This window comes from Mustela erminea, chromosome 4 (assembly GCF_009829155.1).
Source record: "Mustela erminea isolate mMusErm1 chromosome 4, mMusErm1.Pri, whole genome shotgun sequence".
Taxonomy (NCBI): Eukaryota; Metazoa; Chordata; class Mammalia; order Carnivora; family Mustelidae; genus Mustela; species Mustela erminea.
The window spans coordinates 7,880,053-7,907,805 of NC_045617.1; the positions used below are offsets into that span (position 1 = coordinate 7,880,053).

General features: G+C 51.5%; 2 protein-coding genes across 5 annotated transcripts; both read right to left on the reverse strand.

Annotated features, from left to right (window-relative positions):
• Window positions 1-1,950: 1,950 nt before the first annotated feature.
• Window positions 1,951-21,095, reverse strand: PNLDC1 (PARN like, ribonuclease domain containing 1). Of its 3 annotated transcripts, none has more exons than XM_032338563.1 (19): window positions 20,139-21,095; window positions 19,648-19,705; window positions 19,260-19,333; window positions 17,951-17,990; window positions 17,104-17,227; window positions 16,855-16,943; window positions 14,945-15,045; window positions 13,414-13,490; window positions 13,093-13,236; window positions 12,551-12,620; window positions 10,961-11,046; window positions 9,779-9,834; window positions 6,844-6,908; window positions 6,397-6,450; window positions 6,167-6,209; window positions 4,435-4,501; window positions 3,922-4,097; window positions 3,695-3,793; window positions 1,951-2,415 (listed from the first exon to the last, which is right to left on the reverse strand). In XM_032338563.1, exons 1-19 carry the CDS (start codon window positions 20,212-20,214, stop codon window positions 2,352-2,354), a joined length of 1,563 nt encoding a protein of 520 aa, XP_032194454.1. In that variant the 5' UTR covers window positions 20,215-21,095; the 3' UTR covers window positions 1,951-2,351. The 3 variants fall into 3 exon arrangements, with proteins under 3 accessions (XP_032194454.1, XP_032194453.1, XP_032194455.1); XM_032338562.1 differs by having other exon boundaries at window positions 4,402-4,501; XM_032338564.1 differs by lacking the exon at window positions 1,951-2,415 and having other exon boundaries at window positions 3,694-3,793; window positions 4,004-4,097; window positions 4,402-4,501.
• Window positions 21,096-21,629: 534 nt separating this feature from the next.
• Window positions 21,630-27,501, reverse strand: MRPL18 (mitochondrial ribosomal protein L18). 2 transcript variants are annotated; one of them, XM_032338568.1, is made up of 4 exons: window positions 27,273-27,490; window positions 26,791-26,977; window positions 22,823-23,054; window positions 21,630-22,140 (listed from the first exon to the last, which is right to left on the reverse strand). In XM_032338568.1, the coding sequence occupies exons 1-4, from the start codon at window positions 27,322-27,324 to the stop codon at window positions 22,069-22,071; spliced, it is 543 nt and encodes a 180-aa protein (XP_032194459.1). In that variant the 5' UTR covers window positions 27,325-27,490; the 3' UTR covers window positions 21,630-22,068. The 2 variants fall into 2 exon arrangements, with proteins under 2 accessions (XP_032194459.1, XP_032194460.1); XM_032338569.1 differs by having other exon boundaries at window positions 22,073-22,140; window positions 22,972-23,054; window positions 27,273-27,501.
• Window positions 27,502-27,753: the final 252 nt, after the last annotated feature.

Consider the following 27,753-nt stretch of genomic DNA (forward strand, 5'->3'; position numbering starts at 1 on the left):
CCAGGTGCCGAGCCACACAGCGCGGGCGTTCCAACAGACGCAGGAGAAGCCCGACCCCTGAGGGGGCCACCAGGACAGCACAGACCCAGAACCCAGAGGAGACGCCCGCTGAATGGAGTCACAGGGACGAGTGGAATAAGCCAGGCTGAGGGACGAGGAAGGGTGCTCAACGCGGCCTCCACGACAGGAGCCAGCAGGCAGGTGAGGGGCTCAGGAACCTGGGTGCAGAGTCCGCGGAAGGACCCTGAGCAGGAGAGGCGCAGGGAGGGCGGCCGGCTGGAGGCAGGTTGTGGTGAGGGGAGGGTGGGCCAGAGCCACACCGGGAGGCAGACAGAGGGAAGCGGGGAGGGTAGAACATCCGCTCACGATTTGCTTTGGATTTTTCATTTAACGGTGGAAGAAAGAACTGCACGAAAAGCATGGGATGAAGACCCAGGCAAGAGGAGGAGAGAGCGGGGGGTAGGGGGGCAGCAAAAGGCAGTCCGGGGCTCTCCCCGCTCTCAGCACTTCTGGACAGCACACGAAGCTGATCACAGCCACAGGCCTTCAGCAGCTCAGCCACGGCGGCCCGCTCTCCCCACCGCCCTCCTGCAGCAGGGACAAGAGGCAGCGTGGTCAGCGTGGCCATCGTCCCCACAGCGCGACCGGCAGACCCCGACCATCTCGGCCAGCACACTCCCCACCGCGGGTGCGCGCAGCAGCGGCCCGTAAAGACGTGCAAACCGGTAAGACGGTTACAGGAGTCAAGTCCCACCAAGTCCCTGAGGGCGGCCTTCACTCCAGAACTACACAAACCAGCTCCTAGGGTTCGGGTCCTGCTCCAACCCTGGAAAGTTAAAAGGGTCACTCGGTACCCTCCGCCAAGCATGTGCTCGCCTCACGTTTGCTTACCACACGCGGAGCACATCTAACGAGACTGAGCCCCAAAAGCCCACAAGAGCAAAGGGGCTGCTCCTCAGTGCATACAAAGTTACATTCAACGGGGGGCAGGGGGAACCCACTAGGATGCCATTTGGACAAAAGGATAAAACTTCCTCCCCGCACCGACCCCCGAGAGTGTGCTTTCACCGGTCCCACCACGAGCTGCCCCGAACCTCCAAGCACAACAGCCCGTTGGTCACCTGTCCCTCAGGTTGGGCCTGAGACTTTTGGAATGACGGATCCCACACCCTCCACTGGGACGGCTGCTGCCACTAACGCTTCTGCCTTTTAGAGAAAAACTCTATATCCCACCCCTCACCCCAATTTTTTTTTAAAGATTTTATTTATTTATTTGATAGACAGAGATCACAAGTAGGCAGAGAGGCAGGCAGAGAGAGAGAGAGGAGGAAGCAGGCTCCCTGCAGAGCCGAGAGCCGGATGAGGGGCTCGATCCCAGGACCCTGCTATCTGGGCCACCCAGGCATGTCCCTCACCCCAAGTTTAAGGAGGCTTCGCTAAGTCAGTAAGTGAGGTTCACAGTTGAGCAAACAGCCCAACCAAGTTCAGCTCCCAATAGAGAAAAGCTACAATAACACAAGCTGAGGGCCCCTGGGTGGCTCAGTGGGTTAAAGCCTCTGCCTTCAGCTCAGGTCATGATCTCAGGGTCCTGGGATCGAGCCCTGCTTTGGGCTCTCTGCTCAGCAGGGAGCCTGCTTCCCCCTCCCTCTCTGCCTGCCTCTATGCCTACTTGTGATCTCTCTGTGTCAAATAAAATAAATAAAATCTTTTTAAAAAATAAATAAATAAATAACGCAAGGTGAGGTGTGGAGCAGCATGGCCCCAGTGTGGCCCCCAGCATGGCCCCCCACAAGGGAACACAGTAAGCAGATCACACTGGGCCTTGGCAAGGGACACAGCTGTGGCACAGGTAATCTTTGTTTCTGAGGTGCATGTTAAATATCATATACCAAAAAACATTACCAAAAATATCACAAATGCACACAGACACTTAGCTTCATTTTTTTCCACTTTACTAAACTCAGGCTGGTAGGGGTTTAGGTCTGGGAAATGGCCTAGTGGCCAAGGATTTTTCTCCCAGAAATAATGGAGCCTTTGGTTCACCTGTTGTCCAGCTCCCGTGCTAGTCTGTCTGCACGTGAGACCCTCCGGGGGTCTAGCCAAAATTCCCCGAGATGCGGACGTCTCCCCATTTATAGAAAGAAAAGTTCTAGCCACAAAAGTACCACATCTAAGGATTTCTTTATCATTGATAATCATTACAGAATTTCACCCTCAAAATAAAGTTCCTCATAAGGACCACAGATTGGTTTGCAAGTAAAATATGATTTACACAAACAAAACCCGCAAAAAGCCCACACGGATGGCTGTCCCAGAGAGGGGCGGAGATGGGAAAGGGCTGCCAGCTGCCCTCAGTGGCCAGGTCTTCCGAGGAGAAGCGCCAGGAGGGCCCAGGTGGTGACCACGCCACAGACCCTGCAGGAGAGAGAGGGCACAGTCCTGGACGGCGGCGGGCTGCTGGGGAACGGGCAGGTCCAAAAGCGCGGACACATGCACAGGCCCCCAAGCGGCTCACTCGAATGTCCTGTCTTCCCATCATTCTCCCACTATGAACTCCTGCCTCGAGGGCAGAATGGCTCTCAGACATGCGCAGACAAGTCATTTTCCTAGTGGTTGACATCAGAGGTTGACAGACAGAGAAAAGACTTCCTAGGAGCCAAACGCTTTTCTTTAAGAGTCTGGTTTTCTGTAGATATGGCTCCTAACCAGGAGGCCAAAACCCTCAGAGCAATCCCATCTTTCAGGTATGCAGGCCAAAAACCCTGATCCAAACTCGACCCTGCTCCCGGCGGGCCGTGACCCCCTACAGCACCCGACTCTGACCACTCAGACCACACAGCCCAAGCCCCAACCGGACCGTCCACCCACCTGCCTCCGCGGCCCTGTGCGTCCTCTGCAGTCTGCCGCACGCAGAGCCACCTCTGCGGAAAATCTCCGGCCACCTGCAGCTTCTCCCGGGCCCTCGCCCACGGCCCTCCCCTCCATGGGGCCCACGCTCCTCCCCAGCCTCTCCTCGTGGTCTTCTCACAGTCCCGTGGCACCTGGACGCCTCCCCACAAGGGCCTCTGCCCCACTGCCTGGACAGTGAGCCCCACTGCTCTCCTGGCTCATTCCCTTACCTCCTTAGAGACCTCATGGGCCCCCCACTTCTCCCTTATCCTCCCCCTCCCCCCCACTCCCACCTCCTGATCTCCTCTTGTTTTTAAGAAACACTTGTCACCTGATCTATCCTGCAATTCACTTGTTCGCTGCTACCTCCCACTGGAGCATGAGTTCTAGGAGAGCAGGGATTTTGCTTCACTTGCTGAAGCCTAGAAGCTACGATAGTACCCGACACGGCGGACATTCAGTCAATGCTTGTCCGGTGTTACTGAAGGACATTCAGGTCACCACTCTTGACGAGGACTCCTTTACAACACATGCTGGTGGGGGGCCTGGCTGCCTCAGTTGCTGAAACATCCGACTCTTGGTTTCGGCTCAGGCTGTGATCTCAGGGTCGTGAGATCGAGCCCCGCGTTATGCATGCTCTGCGCTCAGCTGAGAGTCTGCTTCAGATTCTCTCCACCTCTGCCCCTCCCACCACTCGTGTGCACTCTCAAGTAAACCCATCTTTAAACACACACATGCCCCCAGCGAGTGAACTCTGCCCCCGCTCCGCCCCGGCAGACCCCGCACAGTGCTCCAGGTCACTCACTGCAACAGGCAGCTGACGTTCGGGGAGTGCCTCCAGTACCGGTACAGGGACACCTGCAGGGTGGGGTGGCCCCTGTACTCCTTCAGGATGCTCCGAGCACTGCCAAGACACATTATTAGGTCAGGCACGCCAGTGTCAGACCTGCTGCTCCAAGCAGGCTCCAAGCAGCTGCAAAGGGCAGGGGCGGCCGCAGGGCGCAGGGACATGCGGAGAGCAGAGGCACCTACTCCTTAAACTTATTGGTCAAAAGCAGGAACTGGCTCCGCGAGAGTCGCCGCACATCGAACTTGCAGAGATTCTGAAACTCACGGTAGACCTGCTGCTCGCTGACCCCCGGCCACTTCCGGACATGGAGGAGGAGGATGGGAGGTCGGATACTGGGGCAGTCTGGACCTGAGAAATTCTAGAAGGCGGGGAGAAGAGCAGAGGAGATTTTCTGCGATCCCTACGGACAACCTTCCCGGTTTGAAAACCCTAAGAGGCTAAGAGAGAGTGTGCCTGGGCCAGGAAGGAACAGAAGGAAGGCGCGCAGCCACGTCGGGGAAGGCAGGAAAGCACACGGAAAGAGCAAGCCTAGCAGGACGAGGGCACCCTCTCGCTCTGATTTTGGCTGTTTCCAGACCACCTTGGAAAGGTCCCCAAGGAAACCAGGCTGATGCCCAGCACACGCCCGAGTAGGGGAAAGGAGCAAAAGAAATGCTACTCACAATCTTAGGGACCCCGGCTCGGATTAAATTCACCTGGTTCACATAGGGAGCCAGCACGTCGAGGTACAGAGGGAAGGAGGGCTCTGGCATGGAGCCGGCGCTACAGGGGAAGAGAAAACCCCAAAGCATTCAGGCACACCAGCGGTCAAGCACACGTCCTCAGCCACAGCAAAGGGTCTGGGACGGAACAGAGGCGGGTGCCACCCCAGGCCACTCTCCCCTCCCTCCCTCCAAATCTGCAGGCCTCCCCCAACCCACCGACCCCACAGAGCGCTCTCTGGGGCCCCAGACACAGTAGAGCTTCAGGTGGTCACCACCCGTCGGGGACACTTGGGTAAAGACTCCTTGACCGGGCCGCCTGGGTGGCTCAGTGGATTAAAGCCTCTGCCTTTGGCTCAGGTCATGATCGCAGGGTCCTGGGATGAAGCCCTACATCAGGCTCTGCTCAGCAGGGAGCCTGCTTCCCTTTCTCTCTCTCTGCCTGCCTCTCTGTCTCTTGTAATCTCTGTCAAACAAATAAATACAATCTTTAAAAAAAAAAAAAAAAAAGACTCCTTGACCAACATCAGCAGTGGCTCAGAGAATTAGTGAGAGGCCACGGTCCAAAGGCCCACTGACCGGACATCGCCCTCCGTCCCGAAGGGCTGTCCCTCATCCCTCATCCTCGCGTGCCCTGCCTCGGTGCAGACACGACCACACACCAGAGCCCACGTCTGGGGGTGAACCACAGGCCTCACATTCAGGCAGGTCCGGGCTGCTACGGAACTTCACTACACCTAGGAGGGTTTTTAGGTCAAGAGGATTAGAACACAAGGATGGAAGGTGCCAGACGCAGGGCACAGGGGCTCCCTTGCAGCTAGTGGCCCTCCTCATTGGGCACACGTGTACCTCCCCACTAGCACTTGGATGTTGTCAAAGCACAGGAAAGAGTGAGGGGGCAGATTTCTAATTTAAGCTGGATTCCTTATGTAAGCTATAAGTCTCACATCAGTAGGTCATAGGGTATGTCTATGCATAATAGCCATTACTAGAATAAAAAACATAGGCAGCACCAAAGCTTATAAATAAGTCCACAATCATTATTAATTTTATTAGTCTGAAAATTTTCCAAGTCAGCCTCGAAGACTCTGTTACAATTTTGATCCGCTCTTCCATCAGGCCTAAATCCTATTTAACAAACACGTACACCAAGGATTATGCTCTAGAATTCATAATCCAAGTGTGGCCCTGGTGCCTCGGGGCCCGGTGCTGTGGGCATCAAGGGCGATGCTGCCATGAGGGAAATGCATGTGAGGTTTCAATTTGGGATTTTAAGAATCTCTCCCTTACCCACCCTAGTCTGCCTCACTACCCCTCTCCCCAGCCGGCCTCTGTGGACCCCACGGAGGCGCCCTCCCACCTCACTGTGAGTTCCGTGGTTATGAGAAACGGGGGAGGGCCAACAGACAAAGCCAGCAGAGCACACTGGGAAGGCCCGAGGCAGGGGGAGGCCCTGCACCTGACCTTACTGCCTTGGCCTCCCGCCCCACGACTCCTCCCGATGCGGAGACAAGGGCCCCGCGCCAGCACAGAGCAGGCCGGGACGGTAGGAAATGCCATCCTGAGGAGGAGGGCAGCTACCCAGTCGGCGACAGTCTCTGCACCACAACATTCGGCGCCCTCCCATTTTGGGGAGCCACAGGAGCCCCAAGGGCTTAGCGAACAGCAAGGGCTCAGGGGTTCAGACCGCCGTTCCGTGAGCAGGATGGAAGGAAGGAACACTCACCCGTGCACTCTCCATGCGAGCAAGTGGGCCACTTTCAGGAGAACTGAAGGGGAAAGCTAGAGATGTGATACACGTCCAGGCTCAACCAGATCACCTCATCACAAGATGCCAACTTCTGCTTTACTTCCGTGACACACAACCCACCTGGAAGTAAATGGAGAGCCTCGGGCTGGTGGGGGGCTACCACAGATAAAGCAGGAGGCCCCCTTTCAGAGGACAGCAACTCTCACCTGATCCACAGAGGAAGGCATCGTACGCAGCCTCGTGGGGGTACTTGGTCTCCACTGCAGCAGCGCCCCAGAAGAGGAGAGAGAGCGGAGCAGCCGTCAGAACACGGCCTGGACGAGGGGTCTCCTCCCCAGCCAGCTGCCCACCGACCACCCTCTTTCCTCCAGAGATGCGGGTGGGGAGAAGGGCACACATCGTCTTCAGCCCGGTGCCCCTGCAGCAGCAGGAAGCCGAGGTGGAAAGCCTCCTGGCAGGCCAGCCACATGCCCAAGGGGATCAGGAGAGCCCAGGAGCTGTGATGCCTTCTGGGGTGGCTCCTTTGTGAGGAGGGGTACACGGAGCGTCCCCCCATGACCCTCCCACACGCCTGCCCACGGGGAGGCCAGGCCTCATTCTGCCACCTCAGTACTTGGCTGCCCGTGGCGTGGCGTATGCTCACGGGAACATACCGTATTTTTCACACTTGCTCGCATGTATGACCACTGGCCCGGAATTTCTGGTCGGATTCAAGTCACTGGTAGAGAAGAAAAACAGGATAAAGAAGACTCATTGTAAATACGCCCTTCTCAGTCTCTCCTCACCGCGTTCATATAAGCAAAAAGGGTCCTCAGGACTGGGGTGCCTAACAAAAGACAAACGGGACCAGGCAGGTTGGGTCTTGGTAGGCGGGCACCAGGGCAGGTGGAGGAGCCCAGCAGGGCTGGAGGCTGCGGCCGGGTCGCTCGGGGCACCTGCCCCATGTCCAGCTGAGCCGAGGCACCGGGACACACAGGACACCAGCTGGGACCACAGAGCTACCCCACAGTCCAAGGGATGTCCGCAAGCCTCGGCCCGCTGCTGCAGCGCCCAAGGCCCACACGGAGCACTGAGGATACAGAGGTCATGGGCAGGAGGGCGGGCGGGCTTCCTGACGCAGGCGGTACCTCCGGAGTCCCGAGCCAGAGGAACTCAGGCCACTGAAGCCACGTGGAGGCGGCCGGCACTTCGAGCATGGGGGAACACGCAAAGGCAGCGAGGGAAAGGGAGCGAGGCCCGGTGGCGAGGCCGAGGCACAAGGTGCGGTGAAGCCCCTGTGGGCAGGGCCGGGCCGCAAAAGAGGATCTTCAGGAACATCAGGAAAACAGACCAGAAACCCAGCCTAATCGGCTTCAGATTTTAAAACCTCACTCCAGCGGCAGGGGTGATGAGCCAGGACAGGCCACAGGGTCCCCGTGGGGCCTCTACCATCCTTGGAACGAAAGAGGCGGGGCGGAGGCCAGGATGCTGGGCCCGCAGGGCAAGGGCAGACCTGAGAGACGCCAGAGACGCAGAACGTCCAGACAGACAGGAGTCCGCAGACTACAAGGCGTGGCTGTCCCGCTCCCGGCTCTGGCACCAGTGGGGGCGCTCAATGAGGAAAGCTTCCCTTCGTTTCCCAACAAAACCAGAGTGTGTGCAGCGGACGCCGCGCAGACACGGGCTGAGCGCAGGCCGTGGTCTGAGTCCGTTCCCGCGGCCGAGCACACTCATCTCCACGGCACCTGCGAGTTCCCCACAGTCCTCAGGTCACAGGTGGTGGAACGGAGGCTCAGAGAGATGCAGTCATTCTCTCAAGGGTGCTCGTGAGCTGGTGGGGGGCAAAGCCAGGCTTTGGACCCAGGACATCTGCATTCAGAGCCTGTGCATTTCCAACAAAACCTTCACATGCGCACACGACCCTCAGCATGGCCCTGGGGCCATAAGGCCTTTGTGTGAGCTGCTCCAGGCACAGAGGTGCGTTTGAGGGACCGAGAACAACGCCAAGTTAAGATGCTCGTGGCCGTGTGGGCAGGAAGGCCTGGCAGCCAGGCAGCGAGCGGGGGTGTCCTGGAGATCTGAACGGTCACAGGCAGTGGTAGCTGACACTAAGGGAGCGCCTTAGGTCCCCAAAGGACACAGTAATGAGCAAGAAGGGGGCCAAGGAGCAACCCCGAAGGGGCTTAAGAAATGGCTAGAAGGACAAGCACCCATAAGGAACAGGCTGAAAACTAGAAAACCCACCAGAAGTCCGGGCAGGGGAACCACCGAAGCACGGGTGGGGAGAGGCTGGGGTGCAGGCACCAGAGAGCCGTCAGCAGGCCTGTTCCACGTGCCTCGTGCCTCGTGCATCGGCCCCTGACTGAGACGACGGAGCAGCCTGCACCGCGTGAGATCAGGAGAGCGAGTTCCTGAGGGAAGAGAACCCGACCTCCGACCTCCGAGGGCCAAGGCCACAGAGAGGCCCCCGAAGAGGTGCGTCACAAAGAGAAGAAGGGAGACTGAGAAGAAGAGGGAGGAAGCCAAGTCGGGAGGAGGCTCCACGGTTTCTGGGCCAGGAGAACGAGGATGATGGGGAGCGCGGGGAGGCGGCCAGCCTGGAGGCCCCGTCAGGGACACTGCCCCGCCAGGGGAGGGAGGACCCCGGGGCAGGATGCTGGCCGGGCAGGCGGAGGGCAGCCCTCTCCCCGGGCCCCGCACACAGGAGGCGCTCGTGTGTGCCGGCTGCTGAAACGGCGCGGTGAATGTCTCCAGGGGGAGAGCAGGGAGTGCAGATCACCAGCACTTGGCCTCGGATTCGCTTCCTGGAAATGGGGACCCGGGGGACCCTGGTAGGGAGAACATGGAGCCCGAGGCCCCAAAGGAGACTACTGCGGGGAGGGGAGCGCCACGCAGGAGGTCGGAGGACTACCACCAGCAGAGGACGAGATCTGTTCTTGCAGAGAGGTGCCCCCTTCAGCTGCCACGATGTGGCGCCCGCTCCCTCTGCTGCCGGGTTCGCAGGTCCTCCCAGCCAGGGAGGAAGCTGCTGAGCTCCCCGACCCTGGTGCTTCCCAGACAAGGTGCCTCTCCCCATCTCCCCCCCCCACCACCAGGACAACTCAGGCCTCAGTCAGTCAGGGCTGTGAGGGCAGGTGGGAGCTGCTTCTCCTACAAAAAGGTCAAGGTCACCCCTAGTTCTGGGGTCATTCAGTCAAGTGTTCGGGGCGCACCCACCAGCCCGCCAGCAGGCCCATGACACACATCAGGGTGCGGGAGGAAACAGTCCAATCTGCGGGATCCTGCCCGCCAGCAAGCAGACACATATCAAGAGAAATGAAGCCACCACACAAGTCAACAGCTGTAGGTATCTCACGGGTTCCTGGCCCTCCAGACAGGGCTTGCCTGCCCCAACACTGGCAATGCTGTGGCTGGGGGATTCTAGGCCGTGGGGGGCTGTTCTGTGCATCCTGGCCTTTCCTCCAGATACCAGTACAGCCCCACGTGTCACAGCCCAAAATGCCCCCACACTGGCAGGTGTGTCCTTGGGAATGAATCCTCCCCCACCATGAGAACCCTGCTCTATAGGCAGCTCCAAAACAAAACAAAACAAAAACAATCCTTCCTTACCTGTTTAGGACTTCATAAACTTCTGAAAGATTTGAAACCCTTGGGAAATTCAGTTCCTAAAATTATGAAAAACAAATTAGGGAGAATAAAACTTATACTTTTCTTATGTGCTTTGCGTATTACCAAATGGTCATTAAAAGAACCTGCAAAATAATTCCTACAAACCCCACTTTCTATTCAAACATAAGTGTCCTCATTCCTTATCAGGATGTCCAGGCATCTAGCAATCTTGGGTTTCCTAGAAGGTCCCCAAAAACCAAAGCTAGAAAAACTGCAACAACCCCTACTGCCTTCCTTAAAAAAGTGTTCAAGGGGTTCCATATACGTATGCCTCTAAGGTGCCAGGCCATGGCCAAGGACACACACGTAAGACACCAGGCGCTCCAAGAACCAGAGAGTCTTGGGCAATGCCAAGTCACCCTAGAGCTCATCTCCTCTTGTGTGACAAGGAGTCTCCACGGGTCCCCTCAGATCAGTCCATGTCCTTCCTGCCTCACGCTAGGACTCTGCTACACGAGCAGCGTCACAGAAGCGTGCAAGAGCTAGACACCCGGGCAGTACAGTAACCAACGTACTCTGAGCAAGGATGCTTTAAAATGCTGATCTGATTCTCCTTTCTCTGTTCCTCAGTTTAACTTCAAAGAGGCATTTAAGCCAGCTGGGTGCCTCTCTTCTCCAGGTGCGGTTCACTCCCTAACTGCACAACACAAGCCACCTGGGGGCTTTTGAAATGCCACCCCTCCCCCATCCCTCGAAACCACAGGGAGCTGGTGGTGGGACCCCAGTGTCAGGATTGGCTTCCCTGGGGGACTGTAATGTGCTCAGGGTGGAAAACTCATGACCTTACTCCTCGGTCAAGATCTTTCGGGGCCTCCTCCAGCCTGATGCTCTTGGAGCGGGCTGCAAACAGTCCCCGCACTTACATGGAGCCCCCGCACAAGGTGTCGTGCGGAGCGCTGATGTAGATCAGACACGCTCCATGTAACTCATTCAAAACATGGGAGCCTGAATGAGGGAAGGAAAACAGAAGCTCACGGGACGAGCCAATGCTAACACACAAAGGAAGCCAGTACTGGCTGTAAAATAGGAGAGAAGGGTTCCAGGAACGATTTTTAAAAAGAGACAAAGTCAAGTGTGACTGGAAGAGAGCACTCCTCCACCCAACGCAGTCCCGTTCGGTACCTTCCAGATATCCTTGGTCACGTTCTTGGTGTCAATGAGAACAGGAAACAGGCTGTGGATGTTCAGCTTAAACTGATCATAGCTTTCTGATTGACAGACCAGAGAGAAAGGAGTTGGCTGGTAAACATGGGGAGGGAGAGTCTCCAACCTAGCTTGTCCCCAACACTAACAAATAAAGCAACAAATAGAACAAAATGGGAGTGAAGAACTTCCTTTCCCCTGACTATTGAGAATGGATAGATCAAACTGCCATCGCCATTCACGGTGGTCAAGGCCAACTGGCTTCCCATTCGATTCGGGATACTGTCTACGGTCAACATTAATGTAGCTTGCAAGGTTCTAGCCAACAGAAAAAGGGAGAAAGAAGTGCTGTTGAAAAGACAGACATGAAATCGTCACTTGTAAGGGACCATTGAGAGAAGATCCAAGAAAATTCAGCTAGAAACTGTGAGGGAAGTGCCCCAATAAGGAATTAAGCTACTGACTGACTGATCAAAGGCCTGCCTAGATACAGTTTAAAGAAGTTCGTTGCGGAACCAACCCAAGCCTTGCTCTCCTCATCCCACTCCCCAAGCAAGCAACTTGCCAGTGCTTTTCTCCGGGTGTGTGTTCCCAGATTGCTCAGTGGGCAGGGCTGTGCTGCGGACCACTTGCCCAGGTTTCGGCACCTCCGTGTGGCTTCCCACTGCATAAGGGGACAGCCCACCCCTCTGTCGTAGCACCGGGCCACATTCCCCGCCTTCCCTTCCTTACCCAGCTCTTGTTCTCCCTGCAATTCTGTCCTGTCCTCTTCGTTTTTTGGGTCATAGCCTCCGAATTGTATTCCTACTTCTCTCCTGATTTTCTCAATATGGTCCAACTAGGACGTTTTGTCAATTCATTTCTTGGGAAATCTTAGAACCATCTCACCCTCTTCGTCTAGATAGTGTACATTACTCCCTTTAATCCCGATGCTAGGATGTTGGTGCTGTTATTACCCATTTTATAGGCAAGGACGCAGAGAAAGTGCCTTGCTGGAGCTCACAACATAACCAGGGATGGACCAAGGACCCAGGTATGGCTCCCGAGTCCATGTTTTTATGGCTACACGACCCTGTTGTACATCAGCCAGGGAACCATCGGTCATGGAAGAGTATGGCCCAGCCACGAGACAAGGCCACACAGCCCCTGACATGGTATTTATTAGGTCGATGACACAAATGCTTTGGGTAAGCGGAAATACACGCAAACAAAATCGACTATATAGTGTGATCTAATCTAATTTTCACAGAGAAAAAGCAAAGTGTTAGGATTATAGCAGAGACTGAAGGCAGCTTCTCTCTCCTGCTCACATCTCTGATTTTATAAGGTTTTAAACAAGGATCTGGGACACCGTCCATAACAGGGGTCAGAGTATCCATGCAAAAGTATGTTTTTCTGCAAAAAAAAATCACTTGACTTCCACTCCGGGAAGATGGGAACAGGCACAGAGGTGCTGGGACTCTGCAGAAGCCGACGGCTCGTGGGGAGACAGCAGAGGATGACCCTGGCCCACACCCCCTCGCAAGGTGGCAAGTGAAGACGGAGAGGGGGTGGCAGGTGCGCCCATACCTGGGAGTGGCCTGAAGAACTTCTCGTGGAGATGCAGCAGGTCCATCATCATGTTGTGGCCCACTAAGGGCTACTTGGAGGAATCGACAGGTGCAGAGACAAGGTGTAAAAACAGACATCCAAGGTGAACACACTCTTGCGGAGGGGGTAGCTTTAGAACCCACAGCGATCCTAGCACATGGCAGTCCACCCCCGCTTCATGCACCCTCATGAGAGGTGGCCGAGGGCCTCCAGTGCCAGGATGTCTAGTGGGGCAGGGTGTCCCTGCCAAGGGTCTAAACTGAAGACCGTCCCCCAGCAGTCCGAGGTCGGCTAGTAGTGCAGTGGCTGTGTGCCTAACGGGGGAAGGAACACAGCGTTCCTGTCCCAGGACCTTTCCCCGTCACTATTTGGGGAAAGCAAGACTAGTAGATCTAGGAAGCCAGTTGCTGACAGGAAAGAACTACTTATCTCAAGGAATCTTATTTTTGTTGGAGGACCCAGCCTATTTTTATGGTCAGAAACACTTGCTAGAGAGCAAGAAAAAGATTTCTTTCCCCTACCTTTTGGGCTTTCACCAGCATCTGGAAAAACACGGAAAAACCCCTTGCAGAGAGAAGAATCTTCTCCTTCCAACAGCTCGCTCGATCACCGGAGGTGTTCTCAAGATACCACCGATGCTGTTTGCTCACTTTTTTCACTATTATCTGAGACAAGAGTAGAGACAAGTTCTCTGAATCCTGGGTTCCTGGGAACGAAGCCAAAGAAGCAGTTCATCTCGAAAGGAGAGAGGAGAAGACGGGAGAAAACCTTTCAGAGGCCAGATTTGGCGGAATGAGTGAGAAAGGAGCCCCCGGACCACCCGCTCACAGGTGGGAACTCACCCCCTGGTCTCTCGGGACCGTCCAGATGTCAGGGAGGGCCTGCCGCAGCACCAGCTGGACCTCAAAAGCCTGGAAGCCTGTGGCAAGGAAACACAAGGCTGGTACAGAACCACCCAGACGGTGGCTCACCTTCCTCTCAGGAGAAGCAGAAGCGGAGAGATGCATGAAGACAAAGGAGAGACAGCTCTTAGGTGTACCCAAGCCCAGGAGCCCCCACGACAGGGACGGCACAGCATTCTTGTCCGTTCTGGAAGTCTATCCCAGGGTCACTTGGGAGACGGACGACCCTGGTGATCCTTTGTGTGGGGGTTAGAGTTTTTGACATTCATCGCCTTAGAACAATGTACATTGAACAATGCAAAGTTCTCCTCTAAAATAATAAACCCATTATGCTGCTGCCCATGATTTTGTAGCACTGTGCATTGGTTACATGAAAAATATTGATTTGCAGAGTTACTAGAATCTTCTGATGTTCACACGTTACACACGATCAACCAAAGACACTTGTACCTACAGCCACGGACCATCAGAACGGTCTCAGTATTGGGAAGCTTGTCAAGCTCACGGTGGCAGACCGGAGTTTTCCAAAATTTGGGGTTTTGATGGAAAGCTCAAATTTTATCACTAGCAAATTCTGTGAGTTATTTTCCTGCAAGTGACACAGGCTTACTCTTCTCACTTGAGAAAAGGACTGAAATACCCAAATCAGAATAACCACAGTCCCTTCTTTCCTATAAAAAAGACATTCCATTCAAAGAAAAAGCACGCACTGAGCTCCCAGCTCGGACGTGCATGAGCGTTTTCCTCCAGAGCAGCGCTGCCCTGCGGTTGCAACAGCAAGGTCTTACGCGCGTGTATTTGGTCCCAGTGAAATCAAAGGATGAGCAAAGGCAGAGATGTAATAAAGACTTCTTTATAATAAAGGCGACTTCTGCACCACAAAGGTCGTTCATAAAAACTAGATTTCACGTTTCTAAACCGGAAGTGGCGACGAAGAGAAAGACCCCTGGGAAGGCCTGCTCCAGCGTGAGCTTTTACCCACCGCCACTCCCCAGCACTATCCGTGCATATGCCGGGTGACAATGGCAAGTGACCACAGAGTGAGATTCTGATAATACTTTTGAGCTGGTGGACCCCTTGGAAAGGGTCTGAGACCCCAGGAGTCCAGAGACCAGGCCCAAGGACCACTAACCGAGGGCGGGTTCATTGTGATTCCACACTGTGCCATGGAGGGTAAAAATGTCCAGAGATGAACACAAGTAAGTAAGAGTAACTTGGGCTCTCAGGAATGGGATAAAAGGAGGACCCTGAACATCTGGACATCTTCAACCTTAAAAGTCAAAATAGGTCAAAAGCCTCCCGCTTCTGAGTTGGGCTCAGGGGCCAGGGCTTTATCTAACCCCAGGGACAACACGTGTGCTGAGCCAAGGCCAGGATCCCCAGGAAGGAGAGCGTACGCACCCGACAAGCCCTGCATGCGACAGTGCCCAGCCCCACCACCCGCAGGCCGGGCGCGCGGCCTCCTCCGTACCAGTGATACCAGGGAGAGTCATCCAGTCGCCCTCCTCTGCCAAGTCCAGCCACCTCGTCACCTCATCGATCACCACCTTGATCTGGTCTTTATCCAGAGAACTGGAAACAGGCACATGAAAGTGGGATGCTAGAGAGAACCACCAGAGCCTTCGGGTGATGTTAACGCGACAAGAGTTTTGGAGGACTCTGGGTTTAACACTGGGAGCTCAGCAACAAAACGGACCCAGAAAAGACTATTTTCTGAGTCTTGTTCTGCAAGAGTGAACCAAACACTCAGCCGATTCTCTCCCATCCAAACGCAGGAGCAAGTTTCATCCCTTTCCGCTTCACTGGGTTGCATGGGAGCTAGCCAACACTAAACACTACTGTCAGGCCTGTCTGCTTAATTCAGCTTTGGGGGTAAAAAAGCACCATCTGGTGAAATAAGGAAAAGACAGAACTTTGGTAAGCGTGGCTTCTACATTAGAAATAGAAGAAAACAGTGTTATTTTGAGATGAGGAAAGACTTTTCTCCAACATTTGAAAATAAGAGAAGATGAAAAATTCAAATAGACCTTCCCTTACAAAAAGCTATATTTTTATGTGAAAACCCAAGAATAAGGATTTCAGGGGAAGAAAAAATTTTTAAAGTCACCTCTAGGAGCACCTAACTGGCTCAGTCAGTGGGACACATGACTCTTGATCTTGGGATTGAGTTCAAGCCCTACATTGGTCGTACAGCCTACCTAAAAAAAAAACCCATCCAATACTACATAGCTATCTGGACTCAATATTCGATCATAACATTCCAGAGTTTAAAATTGGTCTAACTTAACCTCCCCTCCTGATAAAGGCAAAAAATCTGAAGTGCAAAGAGCTGAAATGACTAGTTCAGCTCCAGACTCTGAGCATGACCTGCCTGGGGCCCAGGAGACCACAATGCTGTCACTCCATCACTCCTGGTCCTAGCTCCGTAGTAGTAGTGGTTTTAAGTAGGAGAACCAGCACTGGGAGCTCAAGAAAAAAGGCAGAGGGGTGCCTGGGTGGCTCAATCGGTTAAGCATCTGCTTTGGGCTTGGATCATGGTCCCAGAATCCTGGGATGGAGCCCTGCATCAGGCTCCCTGCTCAGGAAGGCATCTACTTCTCCCTCTCCCTCTGCTGCTCCCCCTGCTTGTGGTCTCTCATTGTCAAATAAATAAAAGTCCTTAAAAATAAATGAAGGATTTTTTAAAAAGGCAGAGACCTGCCCTCAGGAGCACACAGATTCTAGAACACGGGACAATATGTTCAGGCCAAGGCACATGACTGGTGTCATCAAGGTTACGTCTAATTTACCGTGAGACATCCCTGAGATGGCACTGAAGGCCAGCCCAACCTCTCACAGGGAGTCCACGAGGGCCTGCTTTTTCCCCTGCAGCATTGGAATGAAGCTCCCGCTTTTTCATTTGAGTACTGAGTGAAGAGCCGGTGCTTTTCCTTTTCTCCCCTTCACTTTTCTTTTTTTTTTTTTTTTAATATTTTATTTATTTGACAGAGATCACAAGTAGGCAGAGAGGCAGGCAGAGAGAGAGGTGGAAGCAGGCTCCCTGCTGAGCAGAGAGCCCGTTGCGGGGCTCGATCCCAGGACCCTGAGATCATGACCTGAGCCAAAGGCAGAGGCTTAAGCCACTGCGCCACTCGGGCGCCCCTCCCCTTCACTTTTCAACATGAAAGTCACACTCTGTGCAGAAGGACGGCTCTCATCTCTGGTGAGGAACAGAACCATCAGCACTTTGAGCCGTCGTGTTTGGCGGATCACACGCTGCCAAAGCCACCCCAGCTAAAGAGGATGGACTGAAGTCACCGCACCCAGCCAGCACGCCAAACCCACAGAAAACTCAGAACAGCGGCACAGAGACTATCGAAGCCCCAGAGAAACAGGTTTTACCTGCGAACTCTCCAGTTTCCAGTCAGGATGTTGTGTTTAATTTTCTTTTCCTGCTCTTCATTCATATACGGGATCCCATTTTTGAGAAACTAGACGAGGAACAAGGAGACTAGTAGAGGCATCCTCTGGGCAGGGGAGCAGAGGGAAAAGCAGCTTTCCTTGTACAGTTCATGTGGACAGGAAATGGACTCAGCCCAGCTGGACCAGAGAACCTTTAAAACCTTCCCACTTCCCTCCTCTGTGTCATACCTTGTTGTAGTCGAAGCCATACTGATTCAAAAACTGAACACTAGAAGCCTGGAAAGAGAATTCTGAATCCAAGATCCCAAATGTCGTCGGGAAGAGAAAGAAGTTACATGAATGGGCTACATACCTATAAAAAAATTAAATAAATAAATAAATAAATAAAAGGGGCACCTGGGTGGCTCAGTCATTAAACAACTGCCTTTGGTTTAGGTCATGATCCCAGGGTCCTGGGATAGAGCCCCGCTCCGGCTCCCTGCTCAGTGGGAAGCCTGCTTCTCCCTTTCCCACTCCCCCTGCTTCTGTTCCCTCTCTCACTGTGTCTCTCTCCGTCATATAAATAAAATCTTTAAAAAAATTTTTTTTTAAATGTAAGAATGAAAAGCTGAAACAATTTTTAAAATTCTAGCTCACAGAGCTGACTTCACAGCAGGCTGCTCCTTTCATTCTAAGAGTATTTGAATGTTGGCTGTTTCTAGCACTAACTAGCCCTGGGGCCAAAGGAAAAAGGCAGAGATCCTGCCCACAGGGAAGAGCCTAGCCCCCATCCTGACTGCCGGTGCCTGGAGCCACAACGCCCTCATTCCGACACCGTGTTAACTGCTACTCTGAGGACACAGACACAGAAATGGGGAGAGGGACACTTAAGTGCTGGGAAAGGCCCCCAAGAAAGAGGTTGTGCAGGGAGAGACTCGGAAGAGGCAGAAGCTGCAGCAGACAGCGGCGTGGAAGGGCACAGAAGCAGAGGAGACTATGGAGTGTCCAGGGCCAGCTGGTTCAGACCCTGAGGCAGAAGGTGCAGAAGAGCGCGTGGAGAAGATCAGCGGGCAAGAGCCAGGAGTTTTGCACGTACTTGTTTGACTCTCCTTCAATACTGGAAAACACAGACAATCCTAAAAGAAAGAAGAGGAAATGAATACCAAAGAAAACGTCCCAGAAGTAAGCTTCAGAAGTGAGCTTCAGAAAGGAAACACTTTATGCAACACTTTGCACTTAAAGATACTGTGTATGCTTTAGAATAAGATTATCTCCTAAAGAAAGAAAACATAGAGCCTGAGTGGCTCAGTTGCTTAGGCAACTGCCTTCCACTTAGGTCATGATCCCAGGGTCCAGGGAGTGAGCCCTTCATGGTGCTCCCGGCTCATGGGGCGTCTGCTTCTCCTTTGCCCTCTGCCCTTCCCCCATCTCATGCTCTAATACAATTTTAAAAAAAGAAAACAGAGACTTGGAACAGGAGAACTGTTAAATTATAATTCACACTGAAATTATTACAACAGAATGGTGAATGGTTCTTCAAACACAGAATATTTTTTCTAGTTTTAAAACTAACCAGAGTAAAAAAAATAAATAAAAATTTAAAAAACTAACCAGAGTAAATGCTAAAAAAAAAAAAAAAAGTGAAAATCTATACAAACTGCAGCTTTAAAATGTCCGTATTGCTAAAGAGACCCTACGCACAGTGAAGGAGGCTTCAAAGTAGGGGGGGACAACAGAAACATATCCACATGCTGTTTCGTATACTTTCCATAGAGATTTTACTATTAAGTAAAAAACCACAACAGAATAGCACAGAACAAGGAGAGAGAGCAACATACACACAGATGTTCACCATTCATAGAAAAAGCAAGAGTCGGTAAAATCTGCTGGAAGTACACCAAATACATACATACACAACAGGACAATCAATACAACTTGTTTTATTACACACAAAAGGTCACCCAAATGTACATCATCAGGAAACTGAGTCAATCAATCCATTCAGTTTGGAATACTAAGTGACTGTTAAAAATGGAGAGCTGTCTATGCCCATAGAGAAAGATCTCTAAGCCCCATTAGCAAAATAGGTTGCAGGGCAAAATGCTTATAATTTTATCTTGTTTGTGTAAGTTTTCTGTAAACAAAAATCATACACATTTTTTCTTGAAAGACGGTACAGACTCCTTCATGTTGACAAACTGAGGCAGGAACAGAGCTGCTACACTAGGTTTCTGCTTTGTTGCACAGTGGGAGGCCCACAGGCAAAACACAGGCAAAAACCAAACAAGCATCCCAAACCACAGCCAGTCGCTCCAAAAGGGGTCCAGGCTGTTTCCAGGAAACACAAAGACAACACAGGTACCTCCTTCAGGGACTCCTAGCAAACGGCTGAAAAGGACACTCACCAATCTGACAGATTGTGAACTGCTGGACACTGTGGCGGGTTTTTAGATACCACTCCGAGGGCAAGTCAAAGAGACTGTGGGGAAATAACAGGCATTTCATTCCACACGCAAGGAGAGGGCATGAAGGGGCCACAGCCTCACCGTGGGATGGGCACCTCTCAGCCAGAAGGAACATTTTACCTTGTGACCACTAGCGAAGACTAACCAGCATTTTGAGGACAAAGGTCAGGTCCCCAGACACCCCTTCCCGCCCTAAAATGCCATCCTGCCCCCTCAAAGCCAACAAGAGGCCTGCTGAGAAAGAAGGGAACATGGCCGGAATGCTAGTCTCAAGGGCACAGGTGAAGGCACCCCCGGCAGCCCAGCTGTAAGGCAGCTTTGGCTTTACCTGATCTGCTGGGGGCGGGACAGGTTAGAGCGAAGGCCCGTGAATTCTATGTCCAGACCTGTGAGCAAAAAAAAAAAGACAAGAGTCCCCAGACACAGACCAGTGCCCCACTATTCTTGCTGTCAATGCTGCAGGTGGCAAATGTGTTCGGCTCACCGTCGGTGCTCAAGAGGCCAGGTGGGGTCAAGGGGACGAAAAGGAGAAAGCCAAAGCAAGGACACGCCAGGCCGGTCATCCCAGGGGCCGGGCTCCACCTGGGCCAGAGCGGGGCCAAGGCCGTAGGTGCTGCTTAACGTCCCACCGCCCAGGAGGGAGGAGGACTCTCCTGCCCTTCTGAGGGGCCCTATTGGAGCCTCCCGAGGCCTGGCGCTCGTCCCTACTGGGCCTCACCTCTCTGCCCCGTGCCGCCCCGCCCCGCCCCTGCCCTTCCCCGCAGGCTCACGGGCCCCCAGAGCTGAGCGGCGACACTGCCGGGACCCCCCGCGGCTTACCCACGAAGTCAGCGCCCAAGACGAGCTCCTGCAGCAGAGGGAGACTCTGCTCGAACTCGTCGGCGCCCACGTCCATGGCCACGCAGCTCCGCCCGGGGCGCCGGGTGCGTGCGGCCACGTGCTGCCACGCGCTTCCGCCGCGCCGCCGGCCTTAAGGAGCTCGCGCGGCGATTGGCTGCGCGCCGCCACCTGCCCGCCCACAGGTGTCTGCTTGCGCACCTCCGCGCCAGCTGGGGCTGCAGGGGATCCCGCCTTCACAGCCAGAGGCCAGGTACCGTGGCCGCAGCGATTTCTCTGCGGTTGCTGGAAGCGGCCACTTACGCAGACCTAGCGTATTAAGTGGGGTGGTAGAAAACAGTGCCGGAGAGGGGTGCGCGCAGACCGGCCAGCAGCACCCGAAGGAACAGCAGTAGCGAGGTAATCGCAGCAGCTGTGGCGAGGGGCGGGGCCGCATCTCATCCACGTTGGAGTCAGCTCAGCAGGGCACTTGGCCCCTAGTGAGCTGGCCCAGTCCCCTCCCCCACACCCCACCTATTTCTTCAGTTTGGTCTGTAACATCGTCTGTAATACCCTCTCAAACTTGCCCCAAAGACCCTCAGGAACTGCCTATCAGACTGAGGGAATCTGGTGAAGAGATGATCTAGGGCCATCCTATTCCTTGCAGAGAAAACCCCTATGTCCAGGTGAATCCTATTATTGTCATTGCCAATTTCCAAAGCCACTGGTCCAGTCTTCGGTCTTTACATCTTCCCTTGGACACCAGACTTGCTTGAAAAGCCTTCTACAACTACAGTCTTCAAAGTGAGATGCTCCAATCTTTAAGATGAGGCAAGGAAATATCAGGCCTATAAGAAACACTTTTAAATGTCTCCACTGGGGTATTTATTGGTCACAAGGGGACCACTAAGTCACTGCTTTCTGAAGGCCTCTCAGAACCAATCATACTTAAAAAAAAAAAAAAAATGTTGGTGCATACCCATCTTTCTAAAATATCAAACATTCATAAATAAAATATTTTAAAAAACTATCACTCAGATTAGAAATAGTAATGTTATTTCATTTCTGTATAAATATGAGATTAGGCCACCACCCATTTAAAAATTGGGAAATGCTCTAGAAGCCACCTTAACTGCTTACAGGTTCTTTCTCATCGCACCAGGCTTAGATAGCCAGAAACAGTTATCTTGATTTAATTGACTCCTGTCAAAGAGCTGTGGTGATGCCCACCTAGCCCAGCTTCATTTTAGATTCCGCTGAATGCACTTCAAGCTGCTTCTCCTACCCAGCAGACTCTCCTGTCAAGCCGAACTGAGCATAAGCTGACCCCGCTCTGTCCGCCTCCACTCCGCATTCCTTCTTCTTCACATCTGGTTCTGCATGTCAGGGATCAAGAGCCCAAATAAGGTCATGATTTGTCCCTTTTATCTTCACAGCACTGTTTATAATAATTAACTGAAAAGGACATTTCCTATTTTAAAAAAAGGTCCACACTCTGTAGCAACAGCTCTCATTTATTGAAATCAACCACTATGAGCTGGACATGGTAACAAGCAGTCTGTACAAACCTCGTATGTGTACTCTCGCCACAGAGGGCTCAAAGGCAAAGATTTCACGTAACCAAAAACAGCTCATAATCTGCGTTTATTCTTTAACTTATAAACATTTGTCCTTGCAAAGTTAATCATAATTGACAACAGCTTTTCTCAGATACTTCTGTCCAAGAGAGGGGAAGAATTTAGCCCTTGATTAAACCACCGCCCCCTCAACGCCCACGCAAGGGGAGGTGGGGATGACCTTAACTAGTGACAACACTTCACAGTTACATGATTAGACAAAAATTCCAAGCTGGATGTTCTTCCAGATGCTCTCTTCTGGAGGACGGAACAGCTCACAGCTTTTGTATTCATAGGTTCCAAACAATGCTCCTCTCTCATTCATAGATTCTCCGAGGCTCCTGCAGCACCACACCGCCTTCCGTCATGGCACTCTGCAGTCGTTTTATCTGGTTTTGAAGACCCGAAAAAAGGAAAAAGTTAAGTCAGCACAAGAAAGCTGACAATAAACAGTTCACTTCCCAAGAGAACGAAAACAGCTGATTTGCTCCTTGCTAACTCTTCAGCCTGCACAGATTTTTCCAGAAAGTGGTAACGATGACACAGATAAGAGACTCTAGAGATGTCGAAGATTAGCAGCATTTCATCATACAGACAAGATGTTAACACATGGACAGGGAAGCAGAGTGGGGGACATCGTGGCTCTACAGTCAGTCACCCTGGACTCACTCGGGACAAGCCAGCCTCAGGTGACCTGGGGCATACGACTCCTGACCTCTGGGCTGCAATGAGGATGGAATGAGGTCACATATGTCAGGATGCCCACCTCAGCATCTGCCACATGGAAAGAACTTAATGCAACTATTGTTACTGTGTAACGACCCGCTGTCAGGAATTCCTACTTTTTTTTTTTTTTTAAGATTTTATTTATTTATTTGACAGAGAGAGATCACAAGTTGGCAGAGAGGCAGGCAGAGAGAGAGAGAGAGGGAAGCAGGCACCCTGCTGAGCAGAGAGCCCGATGCAGGACTCAGTCTCAGGACCTGAGATCATGACCTGAGCCGAAGGCAGCGGCTTAACGACCCAGGAATTCTTACTTTTTAAAAAATAAGTACATGAAAACCAAAATACCGAGTCTGAGGCTGCCTCCCAAGGAGTGGGCTGGTAGACCATGAAGTTGATTCCTGCCTCTAAGCATCGCTCTGCCAGCACTCGTCCTACACTCTCACAGGCCACCACATTTCTGGTGCTGTAAAGGTGCTTTTTAATAGCCCATTCCCGAGTGGATGCTGAAACCACAATCTGGCCGCTGCGATGCTCGACCCGCGCTTCCACGTGATGCTGAGTCCTGATAACTCGCAACCTAAGGGAGATGAGGAGAGAAGAAAATCACAAAAGGGTCCTAAAGGTAAAAGGCCTCAGGTGAATAAATGCCTACATATTGCTCAAGAATACAATGTCTGTTTCACTTACTTCAACACAGTTAACCTGGATTTGACTTGGAAGAGCTGTTTTCCCTGTCTTTATGAGGATATCCTCAATAACAATAAACCAAACATTTCCACTTAACTTCAAATATCCAGGAGAAATCTGGTATTTGAGATGTGAGAATTACACAGCATTACTTCAAAAAAGGATTTCAGGAGGAAGAGCTAAGCTCTGTGACCCTCCGTTGAGTAAGGATATTCACTTACATTATGTTTCTACTTTCCAGCTAACACTAAAATAAATGTAAGATCGATCAAAGATTTAAATTAAAAACTGAAATTGTAATACTAGCAAGCAGATATTTTTACAACGTCAAACTAAGTCTTATTTAGTTAGTTAGTTTAAACTCTATTAACATGTAACATTAGTTTCAAAGTGATTCATCAGTCTTATATAACATCCAGTGCTTATTACATCACGTGCCCACCTTAATGTCCACTACCCAGTTATCCCATCTCCCGACCTCTTTCCCCTCCAGCAATGCTCAGTTTGTTTTCTATGATTAAATCTAAAGTAAGCCTATTTGTACAGGACATCAAACCATGTCATCCAACCTTTATAAAGAAAAAATTGACCAAGTTTTCTACAGTTAAGAAAACAGTAAACTAAAGTAAAAAGGCAGCAAGAAACAAAAAATACTTTAAACACATATTATTCACGGGACTAATTTCCATACGTGAGAGCCTCCTATAATTAGTTTAAAAAAAACAAAAACAGTACCTTAACAGTCAAAACGTTTGAACAGACCGTTCACAGCAACAAAATATTAAAGACTCTTGGGCCCATAAAAATACGCTGATCTCACTGATGAGATGCATGGACTAGGCAATTCATTGCTACCCTGTTTGGGATCATTACGGTAATCATCAGTAAGAAGCTAGCTCACTAAGGCAGCCATACGGTGGTATTCTATACAGCCACCAGAAAGAATGACGTAGCACTTCCGGCAGTGCTGCTGTTGCCATTTGTTGAGCACCTACTGTGCCAGGCACTGTCCTCCTGCTTACAGGCAGAGCTCCTGTTTCAAAATGATCTCACGTTTTTCCTCTCTTTTCTTTTTCTTTCTCTTTTTTTTAAGGTCACAGAAACTGACACAGAAAGGTTTAGTAACTTCAGCAAGATTACAACTAATGGTAAGTGATAGAACTAGGACGTCAATCAAGGGGTCTGGCTCCAGAGCCACTGTTCCTCAACGACACAAGGAAGTATTCTGAAGGGGGCAGAGAGGATTCAGATGAAAAAGATCAGATGACAAAGAGTGTACGTGGTAAGCTAATATTTGTAATTTTTTAAAAAAGATTTTATTTATTTATTTGACAGAGAGAGAAAGAGAGAGACACAGACAGAGAAAGCACAAGCAGGGGAAGCGGTTGGCAGAGGGAGAAGCAGGTTCCCAATCGAACAGGGAGCCGATGTGGGGCATGATTGCAGGACCCTGGGATCATGACCTGGGCCGAAGGCAGACGTTTAAGGACTGAGCCACTCAGGCGCCCCCAAAATCACAGTTTCTTAATCAAAGGTCAACAGTCCTTTTCCATTAGGACTCAGATAGTAAATGTTTTAGGTATGTGAGCCCTAGAGTCTCCTGCAACTGCTCAACTCAGCCATAATAATACTAGAACAGCCAGGTGAAAATGAGTGGTGTTATGTTACAATAAAACATTCTTTGTGGATAATAAAATTTGAATTTTATATCATTCTCACATCACAAAATATTATTCTTTGGGATTCTTTTTCACATTTTATTTATTTTTTTTTAAGATTTTATTTATTTATTTGACAGAGAGAAATCACAAGTAGATGGAGAGGCAGGCAGAGAGAGAGAGAGAGGGAAGCAGGCTCCCTGCCGAGCAGAGAGCCCGATACGGGACTCGATCCTAGGACCCTGAGATCATGACCTGAGCTGAAAGCAGTGGCTTAACCCACTGAGCTACCCAGGCGCCCCTCTTTTTCACATTTTAAAGGAAGGAAATTTTAAGCTTTGCAAGCCAACTATGGCCCATGGGCCATAGTTTGCTGATCCTTGTCTTAAACCATTTGTTCAACAAAGGCATAGGACTCATCCTCTCTAAGGTCACTTCCTATTATAATATGCCAAAATGCTATATTGATAATACTGTGAATACACCAGATAGGGAAAAAGAAGTGGGAAAATAGATCTCTAATTACTTAAATAATCCAATATTAAGTAAATAGGTTGAATGTGTCAAAAGAATTTTAGATTAATTCAAGTGATCTGCCTACTACTCCCTTTGACTCCTTTCTATGTACACTAAGTAAAAATGCATCATAGCAACTGTAAAATTTTATTAACCTTATTCCCTCTTCTACAACAAAACATAAAATTTTTGCTAACAAGGATGACATGCAATGCCTTTGAAGTGCCATAGGCCTAAGGTTTGTTGAATGAATGTGTCACACAGTTATGACTCCTATGTAACTTGCAATTACAATTTTATATAGTCTGTAAGAAATACTCCATTCATGGGGCGCCTGGGTGGCTCAGGGGTTAAAGCCTCTGTCTTCTGCTCAGGTCATGATCCCAGGATCCTGGGATAGAGCCTCACATAGGGTTCTCTGCTCAGCAGGGAGCCTGCCTCCTCCTCCTCTCTCTCTGCCTGCCTCTCTGCCTACTTGTGATCTGTCAAATAAATAAAAATATTTAAAAGGAAAGAAAGAAAGAAAGAAAGAAAGAAAGAAAGACAGACTCCATTCTTAACAAATGTTTACTAAGCAAATAACCAAGTAAATAATATAAAGCAACACAGTGGTAACAATTTATAGTGTCTTGGCTCTCAGGCAGGTCAGACAAAAACATGTTTATAACTTCGCTCTATAGCTTATTAACCTGGTCTCCCCTAAGCCTCGATTCTCTCGCTCCCATAAAATGGAGGAAATTACTGTACCTGCTTCATAAGGTAATTCTAAGGGTTAAATGAGAAAGTGCACAAAAAGCAACTAAGGGTTCCTGGTAGATACAAAGTATTCAATAAGTAACCATTTTTATAACAAAGAACAGACTCCTCACTTGTCTCCCTGCTTCTATTCTTCCCCCCCTTACAAACTTCTCCCCAGAGCAACCAGAACGGTCTTCAAGTTCAAAATGTATTAAATTCTCTCAGCTTCCCACTATTGAGAACAACTGTGACGTGCTTACTTCAGTTTACAAAGCTAATGATCTGTCTCCCACCTACCGCACCATTTCCCTCCCACACTGTTCACTCCTGTGCACGGAGCTCCAGGTACACTGGCCTTGTGGTTCACACACGAGCCCATTCCCACCGCGGCCATCTCCTCTGCCGGGAACGCTCTTCTCGGCAAACTTTCAGAAGGGACCTGAGCAGGCGCCCAGTCTCCCCCTCCGAACATCACCCTCTTTAAATTTTCTCCCTGACCCTGGCACCTATTTATTGTCTGTCTCTCCGGGCCCATCCCCGCCTCCCCGCAAGGTCCCCCGACCCCCATCCCCGCCCACTAGCCCCTCCGCCACCCAGTGGCTGCTTCCTGAGAAGACAATCTCCAGAAACACCTGGCCGGTTGACTGAATTGAAACAATTTGTAGGGTACCGCGCACTGCTATGTAAAACCGATTAAACAGCCGCCTTAATTACCTGTGCCAGAACTCTCGGGAGGGCCACGCTGTCCCCCAACCCCGCTCTTTCCTGGCCACTCCTAAGAGTTCCAGATTGCGGGGGTTCCGATTGGTGAACTCTGGGGCAACAGCTCCATTATCCAGAGGGTCCACGTCAGGCTTCGGCGCTGGCTTGGAACTCGTTGAGAACGCTGCGACCCCACACCCTAAGAATGGGAACCACCACGTGTATCTTGAGAAATGACAAACACGGACAAAACGGGACTCTGACCCCACCTCTGTCCCCATCCACTCCCCGGAAGGGAGACAAGAGGGAAGTCTGGTCACAGAGTACAGTCATCACAGACCCTGGTTCTTAATTTCCTATTGTCTCCGCAGTGCTGTTAGCCAGTATCCTGCTCGGGGACACGGGGGTCGGGGGCGGTTAACAGAAAACGCGGCTCGCGAACACACACTTAGCGTGCAGGCCCTGGGGGGTCATCTGAGAGAAGCCAGAATTACCAGGGTTCCTGCAAACCGACAGCCACTCCCAGAGCCGCGACCGGAGCGCCATTGCTGAGGGATCGCTGGCAAAGCCTCAGAAAAGCCTCGCGCGCTTCCCTCATCAGCGTCCCATCTGCTCGCCGGCAGCAGCCATGTTAACTGCGGGGAAAGCTTTTAGATGCCGGAGGTCACCTGCACCTCGACCCGGAACTAACAAGTCCCGCCGCCCAGCGGCTGACCGGCCGATCTGTTACCTAGGCTCCTCCAATCACTGCCTGCGCTGGCGTGCACGTGACGCTGCAGCCCGCCAACCACGTCGCAGCGACGCGCTTGCGGGAGGGGCGCAACCCGCTAGTTTGGGCTCCGTGTTCCGCCAGGGTTGAGTTGCTTTGTTTGGTCTTAAAGCGACCGCGGGTCGCTGTGGGATCCACATGCAACCCCGCCGGACAATGAGGAAACCCGGGGCAGCGCAAGATGCGGTTTCTTTCCAGAAACCATA